This window comes from Watersipora subatra, chromosome 9, assembly GCF_963576615.1.
Source record: "Watersipora subatra chromosome 9, tzWatSuba1.1, whole genome shotgun sequence".
Taxonomy (NCBI): domain Eukaryota; kingdom Metazoa; phylum Bryozoa; class Gymnolaemata; order Cheilostomatida; family Watersiporidae; genus Watersipora; species Watersipora subatra.
The window spans coordinates 52,258,512-52,283,714 of NC_088716.1; the positions used below are offsets into that span (position 1 = coordinate 52,258,512).

A 25,203-nucleotide genomic window follows, 5' to 3' on the forward strand; every position below is an offset into this window, starting at 1 on the left:
ATAGAATGAGCCATAGACATCAACTCACAATAGAAGAGCCATAGACATCAACTTACAATAGAATGAGCCATAGACACAAACTCACAGTAGGAGCCATAGACATCAACTTGCAATAGAATGAGCCAAAAACATCAACTCACAATAGAATGAGCCATAGATATCAACTTACAATAGAATGAGCCATAGACATCAACTCACAATAGAAGAGCCATAGACATCAACTTACAATAGAATGAGCCATAGACACAAACTCACAGTAGGAGCCATAGACATCAACTTGCAATAGAATGAGCCAAAAACATCAACTCACAATAGAATGAGCCATAGATATCAACTTACAATAGAATGAGCCATAGACATCAACTTACAATAAAATGAGCCATATAAATTGCGTGTATAAGACATGTCATTGTTTATGAATACTGAGGCTTATGCCTACCACGATGTGTTCAACTTGACTATGGTAACTTTTTAAACAATTCTAGAGAAGACATTCCTGTAATGCCTTTTTGATAAGCAGACTAAAACACATTTACTCACCACGTAATGATATTATGGTTTTTCATTAATATCTTCATTTGTCAATTTTAATTTCAATGTTAATTGCTAATTTTTTAAAGATGATAAAACCTCCCAGAGAAAGAGGTAATGTAAACTGGTAAAGTCTCACCTATTTTACAGATGTACAACTTGTATGGTAAAATTTCTTTGCAAACTATCATGAGAATTGGCAGCATTTCATCTATTCATATGACTGATTTATAATGAGTAGCTCCTTGAGTAGTTCCAGCCAAATAAAAGATGATCCTATCATCTCATGCAATAGCATGTGAACATTGTGATTGGTACAGAAAACACATTATGCACTTAATCTGCCTGATAAAAATACTCTTTTTAACATGAATAGGATAACTGCTCTGTGTGTTGATCCCTCACAAAGTCATGAGTACATGAGCCATGAGTGCATAAGTCGTGAGTGCATGAGTCATGAGTGCATGAGCCATGAGTGCATGAGTGCATGAGTCATGTAGCACTAGTTGTCATAATTCACGCTTCTGTGTTCAAGATTGTAAGCTACAGAAAAACACTCAAGCTGTTGTAAGACAAATAATAAAAATAACCAACAACAATTATAAAAACTGTAAGTAAAAAAAGAACATACCACACAGGCAGCGGCAGCAAGACTACTAACTCGAGCTGTTGTAAGACAAACACTGAGTGACTTCAACACGCCATCTAGTTACTAACAGGTAAATTAGATATATTATCAACTTTATGGTGACCTACCGATTCTTTCGCTAACTGTTGAAGCCATGGTAATAGAACTAAATGATGAGGGTTGGTAAACGAGAAATTTTTTTTTTCAAAACTCAACTCAACAAAGTTTCTTTAAAAAGTCAGTTGAAAAAAGGCGTGAAAGCTGATAAAAGGTATGAATCCTGTAGGAACATTCTTAGACATTGAGTTCTCAAGGTTTAAACTTTCACGATTGGTGTTGAAGATGAGAGAGAACAACCTAGATTGAAGTTCTATAAGGGTAAGTTGCTTCATGAGCATATGGCAGGGGTAGATAACCCTTAGAGTTAATCAGAAAGTTATGTGATTTGTAAAAAAGAATACAGCTTTTTGGTTTTGAAAGGTTGGTAGCAGTTGGTGTGGAAAAATGGGAAATTTGAAAACCCAAAGCATGTAAATTTAGGAGGTAGTTTGAACATTGAGTCTAATAATTTTGCTTCATAAATAATTTAAAGAATTAGTTTGCTAGAAATGAAAAAGAGCGTATAGGAAAGGCAAGGTCAAATGAAGGATGAACTAAATTTCAGCACCCTGCAGTGTTTCTGGAAGGTGTAAGAAGAGTTTGATCAGAAAGTGTCATGCTGTCTTGAAGTAAATAGAAAGACTACTGCAAAAAATTTTAACACCTAATTAAAATTGACAAATAAGTTGTCTTGCCTTACGAAAATAATTCACCATTTTGTCACCTGGCAGACTTATCATTATAAAGGTGCTCTTCTTCTTATTCGGCCATGTTTATTGTTGATCTACTCCCAGGAAAATTTTTCAAAATTTATTGCAGCATTCTGCTTATAAAAATCTGTGATAAGCAATATATATGCAATGTAGCCAATATGAAATGTTCATCAATATATATAAGTTTCATAAACAGTTCTATACTAACACGGTTTTAACTAATAATTATGTTTATAATTAATGGCATTTAAATATATTACCATTTACTGATACTTAATGTTATAAACTAAAAATATGAAACAAGCAAAAGAGCCAAAATTTGAAATACAAAACCAGGCTAAAATATGACAGTGCTTAAAAGCTTTTCATATTTAACAATATCTTTCGCAAGTCGAAGCAAGATTTCTACTCAAAGACTTTTCATAACTTAAAAATTTTCTGTATAGAATCATTCGTAATTAGAGGTTCCACGGTAGAGGACTATAGGCTAATATACATGTAGAATAATTTTGGTATAACTAATATTAATGCCATTTGTTATACCATTGTATATACATATATATGTATACATATGCATGTAAAGAAGGCGGTATGTATGTATACATACATATGTATGTATACATACATATGTAGGTATACATACATATGTATGTATACATACATATGTATGTAAGGAAGGCTCTTCATATACATACATACGTACGTACGTACATACATACATACATACATACGTACGTACGTACATACGTACGTACATACGTACGTACATACGTACGTACATACGTACGTACATACATACATACGTATGTACGCGGTTGGAAGTCCAGATGAAAAACTGTCTGGCATGATAAACATGACAGCATTCCATAACGAATAAGAGGTGATTTGTCGTTTGAAACCAACAGGGCTTTTTACCTTTGCAAACAAGATGGGCTAAAGTTTGGTTTCCAAATCATGCAGCAGTTTTCAGACCACTTCCGCCTATATTATCATTTAATTTCATTCTCTTGTACCGTGAGCATCCTAACCCAGGAGAACCTTACAGGAGAAAAGGTTACTACCTGAGGGTACCTAATCAACAGGCCTATGGATAGTGACACAAATCAAGGAAGCATTTGAAAGAAGAGCAATATTTAAAGTGACCGATGCCGGCAGCGTTGATTTCAACATCCTCCATACAACATCCAGCAGCCCAAACGAGGATGCGGTCAAACGTCTTGCACACGAGTTGAAGCTGCACTCAGGACCAGCTCAGGACTAACAAATTGGTGAGTTACTCAGGTGGAGATGATTAATCCATGTTGAACTTTTTCACATAAAGTTTCTAAAGATCCAAACGCTTTCAATACTTGATGTGCTACTGTTTACAAATTTTTTTAGCTTTAGTTTTTTACAGCTACAGTTAGCCGTAAAAAAATAATTTTTCTTTTGCCACATTTGCGGGGAAAACACGTATCTTTTAAGGACATGAGCATGATGCATTTTAATTAAGGTTTTAAGAAGCCATCAAAAGCAAATCATGCCAGTTAAATTTTTTAAAAGATCATCTAGTAATAGTAGTACTTGTTGATCAAAATGGTGAAGGAAAGTAGGCTAGTCAATAAAAAGGTGAGATAAAACAAGATGACATCAAGATGACTTTTGTTTTTTTAACATCATAAATGTTAAAAAAATACAAAAGTGCAAAATATTAAAAACATTGTTAGTTTTTCCTTACACCCATTAAATTAAAAAGGTGAGTTTAGTTTTTTCACTTTGAATGTTTGGAATAAGCTGGAAAGTTTTACAATTATAGTTAGCCGTAAAAACGACATTTTCTTTCTTGCCGCATTTGGGCCAGAAAACGACGTCTTTGAGGACATTTGCAGGATACATTTTAATTAAAGTTTTAAAATGCCATCAAAAGCAAGTCATGCTGGTTAAATATTTTAAAAGACTATCTAGCGATGATAGTGGATCATCAAAGTGGTAAAAAAAAGTAAGCTAGTCAATGTTAAAGATTGTAATGTAATTGTAAGTTTGTCCAGGTAAGTTTAATTTTTTCCCTTTGAAGGTTTGGAATATTTGTTGATCAATGAAAGACAGCTATTGCGTATGTGATTTGTATAATGTTTGTATAATCTCTTGAAAAATGTATTTGTCGATTTGACACAAAACATTTGTCTCTAGATTTGACATTTATAGCTTTTTTGTGTAGCATTTCTTAGCTAAATGGCCGAAGACAAATGGAAACGTTGTGTTTTATGTAACAACCTTGCCTCTTTTGGTTGTTGGCAGGTCTGTTTGGAGAAGAGATGGAATCAAACAGTCAGGTGTCGATAACAGATTGAAAATGTGTCAATTGCTGTTAATCTTCAGCGATCATGACTAGACAGAGCTGTTCCCTGACTGTCATGTTGAGGGTGTAAAGCTCTCTATGAAGGCATCTTTAACCAGCATTTTTAGCTCATTAACAAGCTTCAACTGCTATAAAAGTGTTCTGTAGATACATCAGCAGCATGTGGTGCTTGTGTAGTGGCTGTGTGGTGATTGTGTAGTAGCTGTATAGTGGCTGTGTGGTGGCTGTGTGGTAGCTGTGTGGCAGCTGTGTTGTGTTCATGTAGTCAATACAATTCCCGTTGTCTTTATTTAGTCAAATTTAGTAACATCAAGTGAAATCGCTGCAATAAAGAGAACCTTTCTAGCATCTTTTTTTGCCGAAGTTAAATAGAATAACGCTGCTGTGTGTTGTTGATGTGTTTTCATCTAAACCATGATAATTTACATTCAAGTCACTCTGGTCATTGTGTCTCAAAATATTTATGCATTAGTGGATTCAGACATTATGTAAGTAAAACCTTTAAAAAGTATGCATAAGATATGTAATGAATATAGAAGTTAGAGTTAATTGTACTTGTTCTGGCACCAGCAGCCCACTTAACACTGTCCTTTACTGGTTCATCTATAGGTCATGAGAACCTTGCTAGATCATGTGATTAGTACAGAAAACAAATTAACCTTTATGCACCTAATCTGTCTGATAAAAATACACTTTTCATCATGGATAAGATAAATGCTCAGTATGTTGATCTCCCACGATGTCATGAGTTCAAATAGAGGTGGCATTTAATTAGAGATTTTTGGTATATCTGTTAGTAAGAATATTGTAGATATATATATTTATTTATTTATATATATATATATATATATGGAATATATATTCCATATATACATATTTCTTACAAACAGATATATCAAAAAACCTCTAATTAAACGTCACCTCGATTTTAACGCCACCTCCAATTGACTGACCCTTGAACGTTATTTGATCTTTCCATATTATAAACTGATCAGTAGGAAGGTGTCCACAAAATTGTATTAATAATGAATCATTTATATCAATAACAGTTTATTCTCTCGTTGTCCAATTCCAAAGCTTTTCATTTTTTTCGCCATAGCTTTGAAAGCAACAGCGTAGCAATAGTCAATAGTGGTCTTAGGCTAGTAGTAGCTCTCTGTTTAACGTAGTCTTGTGATCTTTCTACTTCGAAGTAGCCTACATACACATACATGTATATAAGAAAACGACTTAAATAAATGATGGTAGATGAATAATTTTCAAAGCAACACTATAAAATAACTACTGGCTCAGGCTAATATTAGTTCCTTGTTTAACGCGGTCCTAATACTTTGAAAGGCATGCATATGAAAACCGGTTCGCAGGTTTAAGACCAAAGGTTATACGCTTGTTACAAATTCTTGACAAATATATAGATTCGCTCTTTATATCTTGACTATTTCTATTGACTATTACTTTATATCTAGCCTTGTTTAATTATTTGCCCATTTTCACTCTAATCTAGAGTCAAACTTGGCTAGTAAATCATCCGCCCAATAAGATTTTATCCACAGTGATTACCTAAACATGTTGAGAATATTCAAGAAATTTTAATGACTTCCTCGTTTACTAAATTCAGTATGAAGTTGGCGATGAGCCAATGCACTGATTGTATAACTTTATTCAGGAGATTAAATAATGTCTGTGAGTATTACTATGGTTATTCAACCAAGCTACAAGACCTAGACACGTGATTTCAAAGTAATCGTGATTCAGGTCAGGATTTGAAATTCACTCAACATAGTGTTATAATACTGCCTGAGCCGTTATTCAAATTACCTTATATAATCTACCCAATAAGACTTTATCCTTATTGGTTACTTAAACACGTTGAGTATACTTGCGAAATATTAATGATTTCCACATTTACTAAATTCAGAATGAATTAGGCAATGAGCCAGTGCACTGATTGTATAACTTTCTCCAGGAAATTAAATAGTGCCTGTGAGCATTACCATGTTTGTTCAGTCAGGCTACATTTTCAAACAAGACCTAGACACGTGAGTTCAGAGGTCATTGTGATTCAAACCCCGATTTGAATTTCACACAACATAGTGTTATAGTACTGCCTGAGCTGTTATTCAAATTACCTCATATAATAACAGTAAATAACAATAGTTAAAACATTAAATAAAATAGAACATATCACACAGGCAGCGGCAGCAAGACTACTAACTCAAGCTGTTGTAAGGCAAACACTGAGTGACTTCAACATACCATCTAGTTACTAACAGATAAATGAGATATATTATCAACTAAGACTTCCAGCAATGATTTTGCTACTTGGCAGCAATGAACTTGCTGCCAAGCAGTTATGCAACAGTCAGAGTTCTAATGGTAAAGAACATACACCCAGAAGTACAGATCCAAACAAGGATTCTTGTAACGACCATAATTATGACTCTACTGGCCTAGGCAGAGATGATATATAAATACATCTTTTCTGCCTAGGCCAGATATAATATCTGTTTTATAACTATATAAAAACATATAGTTATAAAACAGGAGACATCAAAGTTACTGAAATAGTTTGTTGACACAAATGCGCAACGATATTAATCTTCTACGTCAACAAGGTCTGAAATTACATGTGACCACACCTGACTAGCTATGCGTGAATAAATGTCTTTTTCATTCCACCTTAACTGCGCTACCATTAGGTGTAAGGACTTGAATTTACCACGAACCTAGGATGAAGAGGATTATCCTGATATCTCTGTTTCTACAAACAACTCTACAGATAGAAAATAACAGGTAATTAAACAACAACTACTATCAACTTATACAAGTATATATATACTTTGTGTCATGTGAAAATGTGAATTAAAATTTGTTTACAGAGTTTGTGGAGTCTTTGCTTGTAGCAAAAGTAGTTTTCTACTCTATTGACTGACCAGCGGCCTAATTTTTGAGTAATTCATCATATTTTTTCTCTAGCAGTTATCGATGTAATATTCTGTTTTATAACACTGGATGTTTCTTAGTATGATACAAACCAAGATTAGCACACCTTTAAAAAAATTGAGAGTAAATTTAAGTGTAATTCATAAATTGCAAGAGTTTCTCACTCAAATGCATGTAGTTACTTTAGTGAGATAGTCTTGTTTGGCTGTATCGTATTCAGTTTTCAGCTAACGATTAACAGTAAGTTTTTGTTATTGAACTATTTTAGTTAATATAATCATGCAGCTATAATGGCTTCTTGCGATCTGAGAATCTGGATGTAAATAAATTTGTTAGCATAAAACTAATTGGAATGTTAAAATCATGATTGACTCAATCTCAATAATTCTAGTTGCAATGCAGTTGATGAGTTATATGAGCTGATTTGTCAGAGAGGTTTGACAGTTTAAGGTCTGATGTCCTTACTGTCACTACAATTGGCCTCACTGGAAATTAACTCCAATACGTTGTTTACATGTCAGGCACTCTAAACTATTAGGTCAAGGCTGCTCCTAAAACAACATCATTAACTAATTACCACAATAGAATTAGCCTAATGATCTCATCAAACTTTAAAAAACTAAATGAATATTTTTCTGTTTACTAACACTAGTACCTAACCAGCATGCTGTGTGCAGCTCTCCAACACGACATGGGATTATATAGCAATTATATATCAAATGCTTGCTCATTTTCGATAGAAAAAGGGAGAACTTAGCACAATCAGAGTGGAAAGTAGCATAACTTGGAAACTTGTATAAACATTTACTGTTGCAGCAAGGTAGAGTTTGGAGATGTCTTCACGGTTGTTAATATGGCCAGCGTGTTTCCGACAGCGTTCAGTCACAGAGTATACGCTATTCTTCAGGATACTGACAACTCAGAAAGCTTTATTGTTGTGTTAGATAGGGCTGTGATATCCATGCCTCTATTGACAAACAATCCAGCTCAAGGCACGGTTTTAGTGGGCAGTTTGTCAGAGGCAGGGTACAGAGAAGGCAATGGGATGGAAGCTAGATTTAACTCTACCCGTGGGATAGTTCCAGTGGCAGAAGGTTACATAGTTTCTGATTCTGGCAATCAATGTTTGCGCCAAATTAAACCTTTGGCTGAGAATAGTGAAGAGATGGTTTGGATGACATCACGGTACGCGGGAAAGTGCGGTATAAGTGGATTTGCAAATGGCAGTAGACTCGACGCTATACTAAATTATCCTAAATCACTCGTAAGACAAGGAGACGCACTGTATTTCACTGATGGGAGCAACTGGATCAGAAAAATAGACATGACCAGCGAAGTGGTAACATCGATTCACCAATCAATCCATTCAGCTGAGTCGCTGATCTTAGGCCCTCACAAGCAGGAGTTTTTTGTGGGCACCCAATATGGCATCTTGCATGTTCAAAATGATATGGAGAGGTGGTTGGTTGGTGGCTGTCGTGGCGCAACATCCAACCAGTCGAGTAAAGCAAAATTTAGTGAGGCTGGATTTGCAAAGCTGACGACAGTTACTAAATGGAGTAATGACTTGCTGTTGGTCCCTGACAACCATGTAATTAAAATTGTAGACATGGACTCACAAACTGTTGATGTCATCTGCTCTGGTTAGTCTAATAACAGTTATCTGTCCGTTAAGTGTTTACAAATTTCTATTGTGTGATTAAACTAACCGTACACTGTTAGATCATCTACCTCTTGATTTTTATATTGATTTTCAGTCAATTTAATCTGACTAAACATATTCTAAAGTCTTAGCTGGAGTATTCCCTCCACATTCACATAAGCATCTGAGAAACAGAGTATGGTTTGTACTTTTGTAATAGTCGTAGTTTTGCCTGCAACCACAGGGCTATCATGATAAAAATATTGATTTGAATCATAATGAATTTGTAATCCCATAAGGGCTAAATGTCTTCATAATCATAAGCATCAAAATTAAGAAGCAGAGAACTGTTCTGAGAGAGAGAGGGAGGGAGGGAGAAAGAGGGAGAAAGAGGGAAAAAGAGGGAGAGAGAGAGGGAGAGAGAGCAAGGGAATGAGAGAGGGAAAGATAGAAATTGTACCATTTATATGGTTTACATAGAGTTAAAGTTGGATTCTTTTGGTTGCTGCTATGGAAACATAGGGTTATCCTTAGTTTCCATTTTTCTATAACATTAAAATCATTAAATTATTTGCAAAAACTAATTTTGAATGATCAGAACGTTTTTAAAATAGGTTGATAAATACAAAAACTAACTAAAAGCAGTTTTATTAATAAACAGGCTAAAATGATGAACGGAAAAGCTAAATGAAGAGTAAATAACCGGACTACTTTGTTGTAAGAAGCTGTTATAGTACTTCCCTAACAACATGTCATAAATAGAATTTAATACATTTGATTAGCTAGAATTTAATATTGTAGGACAGGAAGGCATGATGGATGGCTCTGTGAAAAGCTGTAAGCTATATTTAGCTGAATGCGTAACTGCGCTTCCAAACTTGTTAGTGATTGGAGATAACTCTACCATTCGAATGTTACCATACCAGTTTACCGACTCCAGCAACACGACATCACCAGGTATTGTACCATTCACCACTGTAGTACACAGTGACAACCTTATTGTCTGTAACAACACCTCTGGACACATTTAGACTAGCTGACTATTATTAGGAAACAAGATTGTTCATCCTTTGTTTTTTGTCAACCAGATACTAGTATCATTTGTATGCAGAGTTAAGACCGACTACATTAGGAGAAATCTCACATAGGTTTACATAATCTCACAGATAGGTTCTGTAAAGAACCTGATCCTATTCCCAATGCCAGATACACAAAGCTCCCTAGTTACCCAGAAGGAACGGAAATCTATTACCAATGCGTAGACAGTTATAGTACACAAGATGCTACTAACAGCAAGCTAGTCTGCGTAGCCACTGACGTTGATGAGCTCTGGGCAGGTCCCCGTATTCATTGCAGACTTTCTAAAGCATCCGGTATGTATAAATATTTGAGTATCATTTACACTTTGGCTAGATGAATGCCCCGCTTTGCACGGGCAATAAAAACAACTTATAAACAGAGGCAAGTAATGCATTTTCCATTAGATAAGTTAACTAACTAGCCAATGGCAAACTTAAACTAGTAACTTATACTTGTGTAAATCTTTACCATAATAAAAGCCATGAAGCCAGTTTGTAATAATAATGCTAAGCGTCAGGATCTCTCACACAATCATGATCTTCAAACATGCTAATAGTAATCAATAGCATTTTTACAAGCGCTTTATCGGTGTAATGAGTTTGTGCACAGCTTTCAGTTGAATAGCAATGTAGCTGCTTGGCATAGGGGATAGTGCACCTGTCTGAACACCTTGAGGTTCGGAGTTCAAATCTAGTGTGAAGTAGATTTTTATTCCTAAAACTTTATCGCTGTAACTAGACATACAGATGACAGACATAGAGATATATATATATATATATAAATGTGGCTTGCCCAAATATCGACAGCAATCAACTCAGGTGAGTTGCAGAAAAGCGCGCTATTGGGAACAGCTAAGATCCTGAGGCGAGTGCTCAAACTCCCAGGTCTCTGGTAGGAGACCCGAGTTAGAGCAGAAATTACCACCCATACGGGTTAACCGGAGTGAGGAAACAATTTATTATATATATATATATATATATATATATATATATATATATATACAGATAATGGTTGAGACTTCACTGATATAGTGCACAAGGTGGTCCACCGAGCCTGTATAAGTACAAAGACGGAAAAAGATTTTAGCAACAGTTTATTACTTAAAGTTTCATGATGCAAAATGATGTTAAGTTTGCACCAATCTTCAGATAAAAAATTGCATGACACAAACACAAAACCAAGAATACACTAAGAACACCAAAATGAAGAGTTACCTGTATAAGTACAAAGACGGAAAAAGATTTTAGCAACAGTTTATGACTAAAAGTTTCATACTTTTAGTCATAAACTGTTGCTAAAATCTTTTTCCGTCTTTGTACTTATACAGGTAACTCTTCATTTTGGTGTTCTTAGTGTATTCTTGGTTTTGTGTTTGTGTCATGCAATTTTTTATCTGAAGATTGGTGCAAACTTAACATCATTTTGCATCATGAAACTTTAAGTAACAAACTGTTGCTAAAATCTTTTTCCGTCTTTGTACTTATATATATATATATATATATATATATATATATATATATATATATATATATATATATATATATACATGTATATATATATACAGATGACAAGCACTGAAATTTATCTCTACATTTATATAATAATATATAGTCAATTTATACCATCAATTTATATAAATCTCAATATATATATATTGAGTTTTATATATCTATTGAGATTTATCTATATATATATATAAATCTCAGTGTTTGTCTGCCTGCCTTTCGTGTGTCCAGTTATAACTAAACAGTTTTTGAAACGACAAATCGGCTTTGCACTGGTGTTGAGCTTAGAACTTTCACGTGTGCAGACAAGCATGCTTACCAATAGGCCAAATGGTTACACTGCTATATAATAGAATAATTGTAGTCATACTCATTACAACGATTAAAATTCGCATGCTTGAAGCACTTGTGAAAATTCTATCGGTTACTACTAGTACGTTGAAGATCATGATTGGTTGCATGAAAGATCATGATGTGTGACGCAACTTAGCGTTAGGATAATACTGTTTAATAATAATAATAATAATACTTTCTGATAAAATCAACCAAAATTTGGTGCAACTACATCTTTAACTTCTGTATCCTGTCAACCAGTCTTTACAGTTTAAAGGTTAAAACTCATTGTTTCATTCAAAACTTTATTCTTCACAGGGTCATAGGTCATCTGCTGACAATAATGTGCTAAAGTTATTGTACATACTTGAAGGGTAAATTTAGTAGTGCGAAAACCAAAACTGACCACGATCGAATGTCCATGAAATTGAACATAATCTGTCTGTCGTAAGAGCATTATTCTGACACTATAGCATTTGCTAGCAGTGAGATTTATGTTATCTTTGATGAAGATTGCTACGCCACTTTCGCAACAACAATCCATGAACACAATCATTAAGAGCAATAACCGTTAATACAGGCGAAGATGCATTCATGTTCTAATCAGATAGACAGTAGCATATTTATATGGAAAACAAAAGTTTTAAAATTGTCAATTGAAGCCGTCACCGCTTGAAGCGGGCTGCGTTTTTAAATGAAATAAGCCATAGGTAATGAGTAGTCTACTCCTGCAGTCTAGTGAAAGTCTTGTATGCCTCTTGTAGTCTTTTCTCTGGCAGTATACTCTTGTATGTAACTCTCATGTCACAGGACATCACTCTTATTATAATAAAGATATCACTTTGAAAGGCAGTTGATTGGTGCAAGTGGTAGGGTGTTGGCTTACTGAATGTCAAGAGTTTGAAACCCATTGAAAGCAATCTTTTATGAAAGACTTTTATTATCGTCTATATTATTTGTCCTTGCAACAGATTGAAAGCAAGATGACAAGACTAGTGTTTAACAAGTATATATACTAGCTGAATCCCTGTGTTACACGAGTAATAAAATAAATAAAAATTGACTAGCATCATTGAGTAAGTTACCCGGTAAAATAGTAAGCTGCAGTCTTAATCTTACTAAAAAATTAGCCATGTTTGAAGCCAGCTTAACAAATGTTATGAGTAATAATGAACTGTGCTAGTCAAAACCCCAAAAGTTTCAAGCTTGAGTATTTTAACCGATGTAATGAATGTCATCCCAATCATTTGTTTCTATGGTCAGTTGGACATCATAGTGTAGTGGCCAATGGTCTCAGGGTCTGCAAGCCTGGATGTACCGGAATCAAACTTTCTACAAAACGGATTTTACGTAACTAAAACTATATCGGTATAACTGGGCAGAATGACGGATAACAGACCTTAAGATCTGAATATATAGATGGAAGTTTCACTGTCTCTTGTTAAACTTGTAAATTGTCATTTACACTTGTTAAACTGAATTATTGTTTTAATCCAACTAGTAAGTCAGTGTATTTACAAGCATAAATTCTTGTTATAATTGTTTATTAAATGATTTATTTTAGCTACAGTCTTAGCCTTAGCACCTGCAACCATCATAACCTTTCTAGCGCTGATCATTGTAACAGTCAAATGGTACAAGGACCACAAGAGGTTGCGAGAAGCTGAAGCTATAAAAGCGCGTGACACCCAACTCAAAACTCGTCAGTTGCCATCTCATCCAGCTGTGCCATCGATTCCTGATAAATATGAAACACTGTTTGACTCACCACTCTCGCATTCTGATGATTCAAACTCAGGGGATAGTGACTCCATCAGCACGTCCATATCCTACCTCGAACCAGGAATTTTCAACAAGCTTTCCAACAGTTGATATAACTTTGGCGTTGCTTAACAGCACTACCTTCAGTTTTGCCTAGTGCTGGGACGATATTACGATATTTCGGTATACCGTCGATACCACTTTCTGATACCGACCGTACCGAGTGCTTTCTGCCCATATCGAAATATCGGATATCGTCGATATTTGACGATATTATATATATTCTACTCGATTTGATACCCAATTCTTCAAAGAATTATACTGATACATTAATTCATTAAGGAGTTGTTCTCCCATGGCAGCCTTTTTGACAGGTAAGACAACTCCGAATATCATACCCGATATTTCAATATATCGGGCGGCTATGCCATCAAATCATACCAGAACGAATTTTTGATATCGTCCCAGCACTAGTTTTGCCTTCTGATCTTCTGTCACTAGGCTTTATTTTTCTCTCTCAGTTGATGGTTGCTCTGGTGTTTACTTGACATAGATATTGTTTAGTTCTTACAAGTTTACACCCTTTTAAACTGTCTACTTACTGCGGGCTTCAAACAGCCCTGATGAGCCCATCTATGGTTTGATATAACTGCCTGCTACTTGTGACCTGCACTAGTAATAGTCATACAGTCATATCAATCATTTATATCAAATAAATATATACTTATATCATTGCAATGATAGTGTTTAATGTAATCATTGTCAAAAGGTTGTTACTATTATTCTATGTTTATCATTTTTTTGGAAATTGTGACTAATGAGAGAGTGAAAAGTCTGTCTATACAAACATACACAATTTAGGTTCACCAAAAAATTACTGAATGACTGATAAAAAGTATTAACTCTACTTGAGTTGATGACTTGAACATTATTCATAACATTGAGAGCGATGCAAGGATGATAAAATCTGTTAACTCAAATGCTCAACAAGCCAGCAGCCAGGACACATTTTCATTTGCCAAACTTAAGCAATAGAACAAAAAATGGGATACTATATATTATAGTTACTGATGAGAATACAAACCCCTATGAATGTGACTCAACATGTGAATATAAACCTCTACTATTGTAACTTGACATGAGATTACAAGCCTCTAGGAATGTGACTGGACACGAGAATACAAATCTCTACAAATATTTCTTGACATGCAGTACTACCCTTACATGCGAAATATTGGTTTTGCTAATACAACCCAAAGCGCTCTACACGACCTAAATGTCTGCTGTGTAGGCTACTTACACACCAGGGTTGTTCCCTTTAGGCTTTACCAAACCATCCCCTTCCATTGAAGACAGGAGTTAAGACCTGACGATGGCCTCAGTATAAACCGCCATTACTTATTTTTTTCAAGTCTGTCCTTCCTATATGACATTAGGTTCTTCAACAGGTTTGACATGAGCTATTCTCTATTATCTTCTCACTGTCCTAAACCTTAGAGTTGTCTTCTTACTGTCCTAAACCTTAGAGTTGTCTTCTTACTGTCCTAAACCTTGGATTTGTTTTCTTGCTGTTCTAAGTTATGGAAATTACGTTTTTAAATGTTTGGCAAGAAATACCCCTCAACAACAGCTCTGAGTAACAGCAAATAATACTCTATTGCTGAAAACAAATGATACATCTTCATGTTTTAAAACTGTCTAATGGTTTCTCACAAGTCTGAGTTGACATAACATGTTGCAGCTGCAACTGACCTGCAGAAATGATTGGTCACATGTAGGATTCTGTTCAGATTAACTAGGATTCTGTTCAGATTAACTAGGATTATGTTCAGATTAACTAGGATTATGTTCAGATTAGCACTTTGATTACTAAAAACATTTGTTCTAACAATAGTTTCCGGTCTTTCGACTGGTTTCATAGTGAGTTCAGACAAAGGAGTCTTAGATTACTATTATTACTATTATTAAGTTTATACATCAATCAAATATAGAAGAATATCAATGTGAAGATTGATACAGAAATTCCACAATGTACTCTGGATATGCTGCAGCATCATGATAAACTACAAAAATATTTGGGTTCGCAATGTTATTTACTGAAGAATGACAACCTTGCAGAATAACATCTTTTGGTGATATGTTAGACTGACCTAAGCAAGACCGGCCTACCATCACTTTGGATAAAATTACCTCTTTCGCTCTAAACGTCCTACTTATAGAAGCGGAGTAATTTGATTCCAGAGCAAAGTATGTGCCCCTTCCATAGGCAACACCTACAACATGAATATAATAGTTCAACCATGTTATTCACTAGCACAGGCTATGGTAGCTACATATAGTGACTAATTTCCATACAGCAGCGGATAGCGCAGCGGACATACCTCCATGAATGGCATGTACTTGTAGCGGCAAGCGATTAATTCATTATTTAAAAAAATGACTGTAAACTTGTGATATTTTTAAACCAACACTAACATTTGTTCGGCTAGAGTATGTTATAAGGCCCTTGCTATGTTGGTCTAACCCATAGAGTTATCTCCCCCTAAAGTGATAACTGTGCATTCAACAACACGAGCGTTTCCGGTGCCAACAAGGAGCGTTTAGGCCACGCCCCTTTTTTGTGCTAGTCAATCATAGTGATCGACAGAACAATAACGTCAGCCATGAGAATGATCATGAATTTCCAGTTAAGATAGTAATTATTGCTCATATTAAAGAAATGATGATTATAGTTTATTACTCTAATATATGCTTATTATTTAAAGCAATTCAATACCTACATGCATCGTAAAGGCACTGAATAGATGGTGTTAAGTAAGTGAGTTAATGCAATCAGTTACTCCAATGATATACAGCCCCCACACATAAGGGGCTGTATATCATTGGTTAGTCATAGATAAGATAGATAGTCATACTGGGGTTGTATTACATTGGTGTGATGGAAAGCTAATCGACTGCCATCAACTGAAAGTATTGACATTGTATGGTGATAGAGTGATTCATTGTCACCTCAGTTCACAAACAGCCCTTGCATGTAATATTAGATTTCAATACATATCAATCAAATACATAGACTAGCTTGAAGCAAAGATGTCCACTAGTTAGTGGACATCTTTGCTTGATGTAAGCAAGCAAAAAGTTTGAAAGTTAGAGTGGCAAATGTTGTTATATGTTAGATAAAAATAAATTATACTTAATTATACTAAATTATAATTATTTAAAAATAAAACAGACTTTTTATTACTTTATTTATTAAATAAAGTAATAAAAAGTAGTTGTGAATTACTTTATTTATTAAATAAAGTAATAAAAGTTAGCTATGATTACAATAATTTTTTATTGTAATCATAGCTAAACAGATTATAGTAGTATATAGAGAGCAGATCTACACACAAAAGTGACGGATCCAGCGGGGGGATAGAAAAAGGGGGTTGTGAATTAAATTGGCTAGGGGTGTAGATTGAATCGTGTGGAGTTGAATGAGATGTTGGGGTTTGGGGGAAATTGTGGTGTAGAGTAGGGGGTTGAATTCGAGGGGTTACGGATCCGCTCCTGGCGTAATCGGCGGATTATCTGTGGATGAGTCATCGGATTAGCGGGGGATGAGTCATCCGATTGAACGCGGATTATCGCGGGATTAGTCGGGGGAATCGTCGCGGATTAGTCGGGCGAATCGTCGCCGATTATCGGTGGAATAGTGGGGGTGAATATCTGGGACATCGAGGGCTGGATGGTTTTCCGGAGTGGATCTCGCGGATTATCGAGGAGAGCGAGAGATTACCTAGCGGATGAGTGAGGGGGTTAATATCTGGGACACCGAGGGGTTGATTTTCCGGAGATTGTTATATATTTGGTTGAATGAGAGATAAGTTTTTATTATAAAATATAAACTATAAATGTTACAAAAAATTCAAAATCATTCTGTCATTCGTTTTAAAAAGGAAAGTTTTGGAATACATCTTTCTTGAATTTCATTCAATCCCAATTTTCTTCTTCTTCTTTCATTGTCGAATGAGAATGAACTGTCTACAATCAAAACATACATTATTTTTAGTGAGATATAGTAAAAGTAAGACATACAATCAGATTAGATCATTCATTCAAACTAAAAATCAAATATAATGTAATACTTACTGAAGAAGAAGAAGATCCATCCTTTTTCTGAATGGAATCTTCCTGTTGAGATACGGGAGCCTGCAATTGCAATGATTACAGTCAGGATGGATTACTATAACCTTGCTGAGATAGTAGACTCTACATTCACAATGGACTCCAACTTAAATTGTAAATTTCAATTGCATTAGTCATCGAATCATAGAATGATATGCAAGATGTAATGCAAACAGAATAGGATATGCAACCAGCTAGAGTAGGACATACAGACAATAAGAAAAACAAATATGTTACATCACATAGTCAGACTAGGACACACAGACAGAGGAGGATATTCAGTTAAAATAAAGAAATAAATATAATGTACTACTTACTGAAGATTCAAATTCATAAAGCCTTCTCCGAAAAGGACTATATTTAGTTCGGTGATGCCCAGGATCCTACAATTGCATTGATTATAGTCAGAGTAGAACATGCAGACAAATTAAAACACAGTCAGGTCTTACTTTGAATTTCAATTCCAACTCCTTTTGTTTTAAAGTGGAGTTATACAAAATATTAATTACTGTTTTCACAGATTGATACTCATTTTAACATTCCTACATACCAATTGGAGTGAATTTTGTTGAATGTATTTGATCTTTAGTTACATGTTTTATCATTATACAACGATATTAGACGAAATAAATATAATGTAATACTTACTTTTAAAGTCAATGTAACATCGAAGTTACGAAAGAACTCCTCTCTTTGCTGCTGCATGACCAATGATTTCTACAATAATTTCCAAATTACTTTGTATAATTTAATTGTTTCATTTAAGCAAACCCTATAATTCGAAATATATTTAATATGTAGTTTATATTCTCGAGTTTCCTTTAACCCTTTCACTGCCGAGCATGTACAAATTTGGGTATTTGCCAAGTACCAGCCATTTTACCGAAAATTGCCGATATTGCTTCATGGTATGTAAACAGTATTTTTTCCAATTTCAATCTCTATTCAGAACAATTTTATTACATATTTTAATTTGCTAACATTGTAGCCATCATTGCTATGCAAAAATTCAACGAATCTATACTTTGTGCGATGATAAAGCTGTGTGATGCTATGATCGATGCGAAGCTAAAACGATCTTCCGTGTTTCTTACTCTCACAAAATTATTACTTTCACTACTCTCAGAGACAGTGCTGCTGCTTTAACTATCTGTATAATCACGAAAATCTGAATCTGAAATGGCTATAATGCCATCAACATTACTAATTACCTGTTTTCTGACTCGCGCGCGGTAATTAATGAACTCACACAAAAAATGTTCGTTATAAAATTAGAAGTTCTCTAACAAAAGTTTGAAATTGATTCGTTACTTTAGGTTAATTTTATAAACAAATCTTCAGACAACACTGTCAATTTCATAAAAGTCTGAAAGACCGTGGGTTATGCTGTCAACGAATAATAAAATGAGGTAACTACGCAATGGCTGGGAAAGTCGCATTAATGCGTCTACGGCAGTGAAAAGGTTAATCAAAAATATAATTTAGTAAAATATTATAATGTAATACTTACTTTCTTTTGAAGCTTGATCTTGTTTCGAAAAGCCTTCTGTTTTTCAGGATCTACCTCTCTACCCCAAGGGCAGTAGCCCCATATCTCCACACACGTGTCGATGCAATTTGTCTGAGTTAGGAGTCTATCCACGTTTTTGTCTCGAGCACACATTGTAAACTATTATAAATAAAATGAGATGAAAAACTTATTCTTTCTCGTTGCTTATATAGTAAGTAGAAGCAATGTTATGGTTCATTAAATTTGTGTAATTTATGTTCACGAAATTGTAAAATCAGCTAAACAGTTTTCGCGAAATTCACTTTCGCGAAATTCAATTTCGCGAAAGTTGACTATATAATATATATGTGTAATTTCGCGAAATCCAATTTCGCGAAATCCAATTTCGCGAAATTCACTTTCGCGAAATTCACTTTCGCGAAAGTTGACTATATAATATATATAATGTGTAATTTCGCGAAATTCACTTTCGCGAAACTCAATTTCGCGAAAATCTGTTTACTATTTTCGCTTCATTAATTCCTTTGGACACACCCATCATTCTTCAATTCACTATATAAGCGTTGCATAATCTGATGGAATATTCTGCCTCATTAACCATCTCTTGATACCTACTTATATTTGAGAATTTGGGTCGATCGAGTGTTGATACCATAAGGCTTGTATGCTTCAGCTAGAATTCTGTTAGCCGGCTACTCGCGATTAAGTTCGTTGAGTGTCGCTGTTTTCAGGGGCTGTTGTGTGGACAAGCGCCTTGGCATTCGACTTGATTGTTTTCCTAGGTTTACCTATGGAATTCTCCTGTTTGGTTTGGCTTAACCATTCCATAACAGTTTCTCGACCAGTAAATAGATGAAGATGATGAACTAGTAAAGGGGCATACATGGATTAATATGTGGATTATTTTGAGGATAGCTCCAACTCAGTGTGAGTATATCAATATATAAAACTTATATCAAAAAGTAAATAATATTCGGTTGTATTTGTTACCAACTTTATTTCGATATAAAGTATATATGTATATTCAATTGTAAAATATAGAAAAAAAAAATTTATGTCAGATCTTCTAGTAATTTAACAATTTGGGAAGTTCCTTGAATATGTACATTGTCAACACCTTCATTTTCTTCGTTATTAAGACTTTTACTAATTTTTTTTTTCATTCCAATCATATCTATCTAGTATAGTTTTTCGAACTACATGATCTCGTGTATCTGTTTCAGAAATTTTTAGCATAACTGTTAGAAAATCTTCTATTGAACATCCTCTGCTCCAAAATATTGCAAAGAGAAGACAGTAATCTCCACATGTTGTTGAAAGAATTGTTTCCAATGAAACAACCTTGTTGCCAATGACGTGCAACTAAATTTTTGGTTCAACAATTCCATTTCTAATTATTTTTTCAAAAACGGTAAAACCAGACCGTTATCGTCATGACAATAAGAAACACACCGAGTTTGTTCAACGCAAAGAAAAGCGTCAGGAATTTTGTGAGAGTAAGAGTTGCTAAACAATTTTACACCTATCTTGTGGAGAATTTTGTTCTGAATAAGATACATTTAAAAGTAAAACGATATATGTTTTCATTTTTTGAGATATTGCTTAAATACTAACGGTATATCGGATTTTTTAGAAAATCCGTTTGAATTAACTTGGGCAGAATAATCGTTTGGTCAACAATTAACGTGGTAGCGAAAGAGTTAATATACAAGTGAGCAGTGATTATAAATGTATATATAATAATAAAATGTGAGTAAGATAAAAGCTACTGAAGATACAATAAACAAAGCTAGGATTGTGCTAGTCCATGTTGATATACAAGGGAGCAGTGATTATAAATATATATATATAATAAATCGTGAGTAAGATAAAAGCTACTGAAGATACAATAATCAAAGCAGAATTGTACTAGTCTATGTTGATGTACAAGTGGGCAATGATTATAAATGTATATATAATAATAAAATGAGAGTAAGATAAAAGCTACTGAAGATACAATAAACAAAGCTAGGACTGTACTAGTCCATGTTAATATACAAGTGAGCAGTGATTATAAATATATATATAATAATAAAATGAGAGTGAGTAATGTGAGTATATATAATAATACATTTTATTATTATATATAATTATAATCACTGCTCACTTGTAATCACTGCTCACATGGACTAGCACAGTCCTAGCTTTGTTTATTGTATCTTCAGTAGCTTTTATCTTACTCACATTTTATTATTATATATTTATAATCATTGCTCACTTGTATATCATCATGGACTAGTACAATCCTAGCTTTGATTGTATCTTCAGTAGCTTTTATCTTACTCACATTTTATTATTATATATACATTTATAATCATTGCTCACTTGTATATCAGCATGGCCTAGCACAATCCTAGTTTTGCTTATTGTATCTTTAGTAGATTTTATCTTACTCACATTTTATTATTATATATACATTTATAATCACTGCTCACTTGTATATTAACATGGCCTAGCACAATCCTAACTTTGTTTATTGTATCTTCAGTAGCTTTTATCTTACTCACATTTTATTATATATACATTTAAAATCATTGCTCACTTGTACATCAACAGGGTCTAGCACAATCCTAGCTTTGTTTTATTGTATCTTCAGTATCTTTTATCTTACTCACGTTTTATTATTATATATTCATTTATATTCGCTGCTCACTTGTATATTAACATAGACTAGCACAATCCTAGCTCTGTTTATTGTATCTTCAGTAACTTTTATCTTACTCACATTTTATTATTATATATACATTTATAATCACTGCTCACTTGTATATTAACACGGACTAGCACAATCCTAGCTTTGTTTATTCTATCTTGAGTAGCTTTTATCTTACTCACATTTTATTATTATATATACATTTATAATCACTGCTCACTTGTACATTAACATGGACTAGCACAACCCTAGCTTTTATCATACTCACATTTTATTATTATATATACATTTATAATCATTGCTCACTTGTATATCAACATGGCCTAGCACAATCCTAGTTTTGCTTATTGTATCTTTAGTAGTTTTTATCTTACTCACATTTTAATATTATATATACATTTATAATCACTGCTCACTTGTATATCAACATGGACTAGCACAATCCTAGCTTTGTTTATTGTATCTTCAGTAGCTTTTATCAATTATTCTAAAGTGCTGTAAAAGATCATCAGGAGTGTTAATAAAGTACTGAGAATAAGTATGTGTACAATTATTATAAAGTGCTGTAAGAGAACATCAGGAGTATTAATAAAGTACAGAGAATAAGTATATGTACAATTATTATAAAGTGCTGTAAGAGATCATCAAGGGTGTTAATAAAGTACAGAGAATAAGTATATGTACAATTATTATAAAGTGCTGTCAGAGATCATCAGGATTGTTAATAAAGTACAGAGAATAAGTATATGTACAATTATTATAAAGTGTAGTAAGAGATCATCAGGAGTGTTATTAAAGTACAGATAATAAGTATATGTACAATTATTATAAAGTTCTGTAAGAGTTCATCAAGAGTGTTAATAAAGTACAGAGAATAAGTATATGTACAATTATTATAAAGTGCTGTAAGAGATCATCAAGAGTGTTAATAAAGTACTGAGAATAAGTATATGTACAATTATTATAAAGTGCTGTAAGAGATCATCAGGTGTGGTAAAAAAGTACAGATAATAAGTATGTGTACAATTATTATAAAGTGTAGTAAAAGACCATCAAGAGTGTTAATAAAATACAGAGAATAAGTATATGTACAATTATTATAAAGTGCTGTAAGAGATCATCAAGAGTGTTAATAAAGTACTGAGAATAAGTATATGTACAATTATTATAAAGTGCTGTAAGAGATCATCAGGTGTGGTAAAAAAGTACAGATAATAAGTATGTGTACAATTATTATAAAGTGTAGTAAAAGACCATCAAGAGTGTTAATAAAATACAGAGAATAAGTATGTGTACAATTATTATAAAGTGTAGTAAGAGATCATCAAGAGTGTTAATAAAGTACAGAGAATAAGTATGTGTACAATTATTCTAAAGTGCTGTAAAAGATCATCAGGAGTGTTAATAAAGTACTGAGAATAAGTATGTGTACAATTATTATAAAGTGTTGTAAGAGAACATCAGGAGTATTAATAAAGTACAGAGAATAAGTATATGTACAATTATTATAAAGTGCTGTAAGAGATCATCAAGAGTGTTAATAAAGTACAGAGAATAAGTATATGTACAATTATTATAAAGTGCTGTCAGAGATCATCAGGATTGTTAATAAAGTACAGAGAATAAGTATATGTACAATTATTATAAAGTGTAGTAAGAGATCATCAGGAGTGTTATTAAAGTACAGAGAATAAGTATATGTACAATTATTATAAAGTTCTGTAAGAGTTCATCAAGAGTGTTAATAAAGTACAGATATTAAGTATATGTACAATTATTATAAAGTGCTGTAAGAGATCATCAAGAGTGTTAATAAAGTACAGAGAATAAGTATATGTACAATTATTATAAAGTGTTGTAAGAGATCATCAGGTGTGTTAACAAAGTACAGATAATAAGTATATGTACAATTATTATAAAGTGCTGTAAGAGTTCATCAAGAGTGTTAATAAAGTACAGATATTAAGTATATGTACAATTATTATAAAGTGCTGTAAGAGATCATTAGGGGTGTTAATAAAGTACAGAGAATAAGTATATGTACAATTATTATAAAGTGCTGTAAGAGATCATCAGGTGTGTTAACAAAGTACAGATAATAAGTATATGTACAATTATTATAAAGTGTAGTAAGAGATCATCAAGAGTGTTAATAAAGTACAGAAAATAAGTATGTGTACAATTATTCTAAATTGCTGTATGAGATCATCAAGAGTGTTAATAAAGTACAGAGAATAAGTATATGTACAATTATTATAAAGTGCTGTAAGAGATCATTAGGGGTGTTAATAAAGTACAGAGAATAAGTATATGTACATTTATTATAAAGTGCTGTAAGAGATCACCAGGTGTGTTAACAAAGTACAGATAATAAGTATGTGTACAATTATTATAAAGTGTAGTAAGAGATCATCAAGAGTGTTAATAAAGTACAGAGAATGAGTATGTGTACAATTATTATAAAGTGCTGTAAGAGATCACCAGGTGTGTTAACAAAGTACAGATAATAAGTATGTGTACAATTATTATAAAGTGTAGTAAGAGATCATCAGGTGTGTTAATAAAGTACTGAGAATAAGTATATGTACAATTATTATAAAGTGCTGTAAGAGATCATCAGGTGTGTTAATAAAGTACAGAGAATAAGTATATGTATAATTATTATAAAGTGCTGTAAGAGATCATTAGGAGTGTTAATAAAGTACTGAGAATAAGTATTTGTACAATTATTATAAAGTGTAGTAAGAGATCATCAGGTGTGTTAATAAAGTACTGAGAATAAGTATATGTACAATTATTATAAAGTGCTGTAAGAGATCATCAGGTGTGTTAATAAAGTACAGAGAATAAGTATATGTATAATTATTATAAAGTGCTGTAAGAGATCATTAGGAGTGTTAATAAAGTACTGAGCATAAGTATTTGTACAATTATTATAAAGTGCTGTAAGAGATCATCAGGTGTGTTAATAAAGTACAGAGAATAAGTATATGTACAATTATTATAAAGTACTGATAAAGATTGTACATGAACATTTTCTTATGTATATATTCAATGTTTCATTTATACTATATTATCTTTATTGTGTCCTATCTACTTGAATATTTTCATATATTTCAAGTTAAACATAAACTATTTTATTTTTATTGAAACAAAATGATGATGGAAATAATGAATAATACATATAAATATATCTTTTAAAGTGAATAATTTTGTAATAAAACTGATCTTTCATTCAACATATTAATTTCTCCAACA

At 33.3% G+C, this 25,203-nt stretch overlaps 3 protein-coding genes across 3 annotated transcripts in view; 1 reads left to right on the forward strand and 2 right to left on the reverse strand.

The window, feature by feature from the left end:
* The window catches only part of LOC137403636 (charged multivesicular body protein 1B2-like), a 233,842-nt gene extending 229,144 nt beyond the window's left edge, over positions 1–4,698 (reverse strand). The window contains exon 1 of the mRNA XM_068089616.1: positions 4,693–4,698. The gene's annotated coding sequence lies outside the window, so the exon portion shown is untranslated. The remainder of the gene's footprint in view (positions 1–4,692) is intronic.
* Positions 4,699–8,283: 3,585 nt separating this feature from the next.
* LOC137404502 (uncharacterized) lies at positions 8,284–14,238 on the forward strand. The gene is made up of 4 exons (XM_068090727.1): positions 8,284–8,895; positions 9,696–9,851; positions 10,061–10,267; positions 13,377–14,238. The coding sequence occupies exons 1-4, from the start codon at positions 8,298–8,300 to the stop codon at positions 13,682–13,684; spliced, it is 1,269 nt and encodes a 422-aa protein (XP_067946828.1). The 5' UTR covers positions 8,284–8,297; the 3' UTR covers positions 13,685–14,238.
* Positions 14,239–17,293: 3,055 nt separating this feature from the next.
* LOC137404589 (uncharacterized) lies at positions 17,294–19,504 on the reverse strand. Its single transcript, XM_068090811.1, has 5 exons — positions 19,254–19,504; positions 18,392–18,460; positions 18,061–18,126; positions 17,708–17,767; positions 17,294–17,599 (listed from the first exon to the last, which is right to left on the reverse strand). The coding sequence occupies exons 1-5, from the start codon at positions 19,404–19,406 to the stop codon at positions 17,549–17,551; spliced, it is 399 nt and encodes a 132-aa protein (XP_067946912.1). The 5' UTR covers positions 19,407–19,504; the 3' UTR covers positions 17,294–17,548.
* Positions 19,505–25,203: the final 5,699 nt, after the last annotated feature.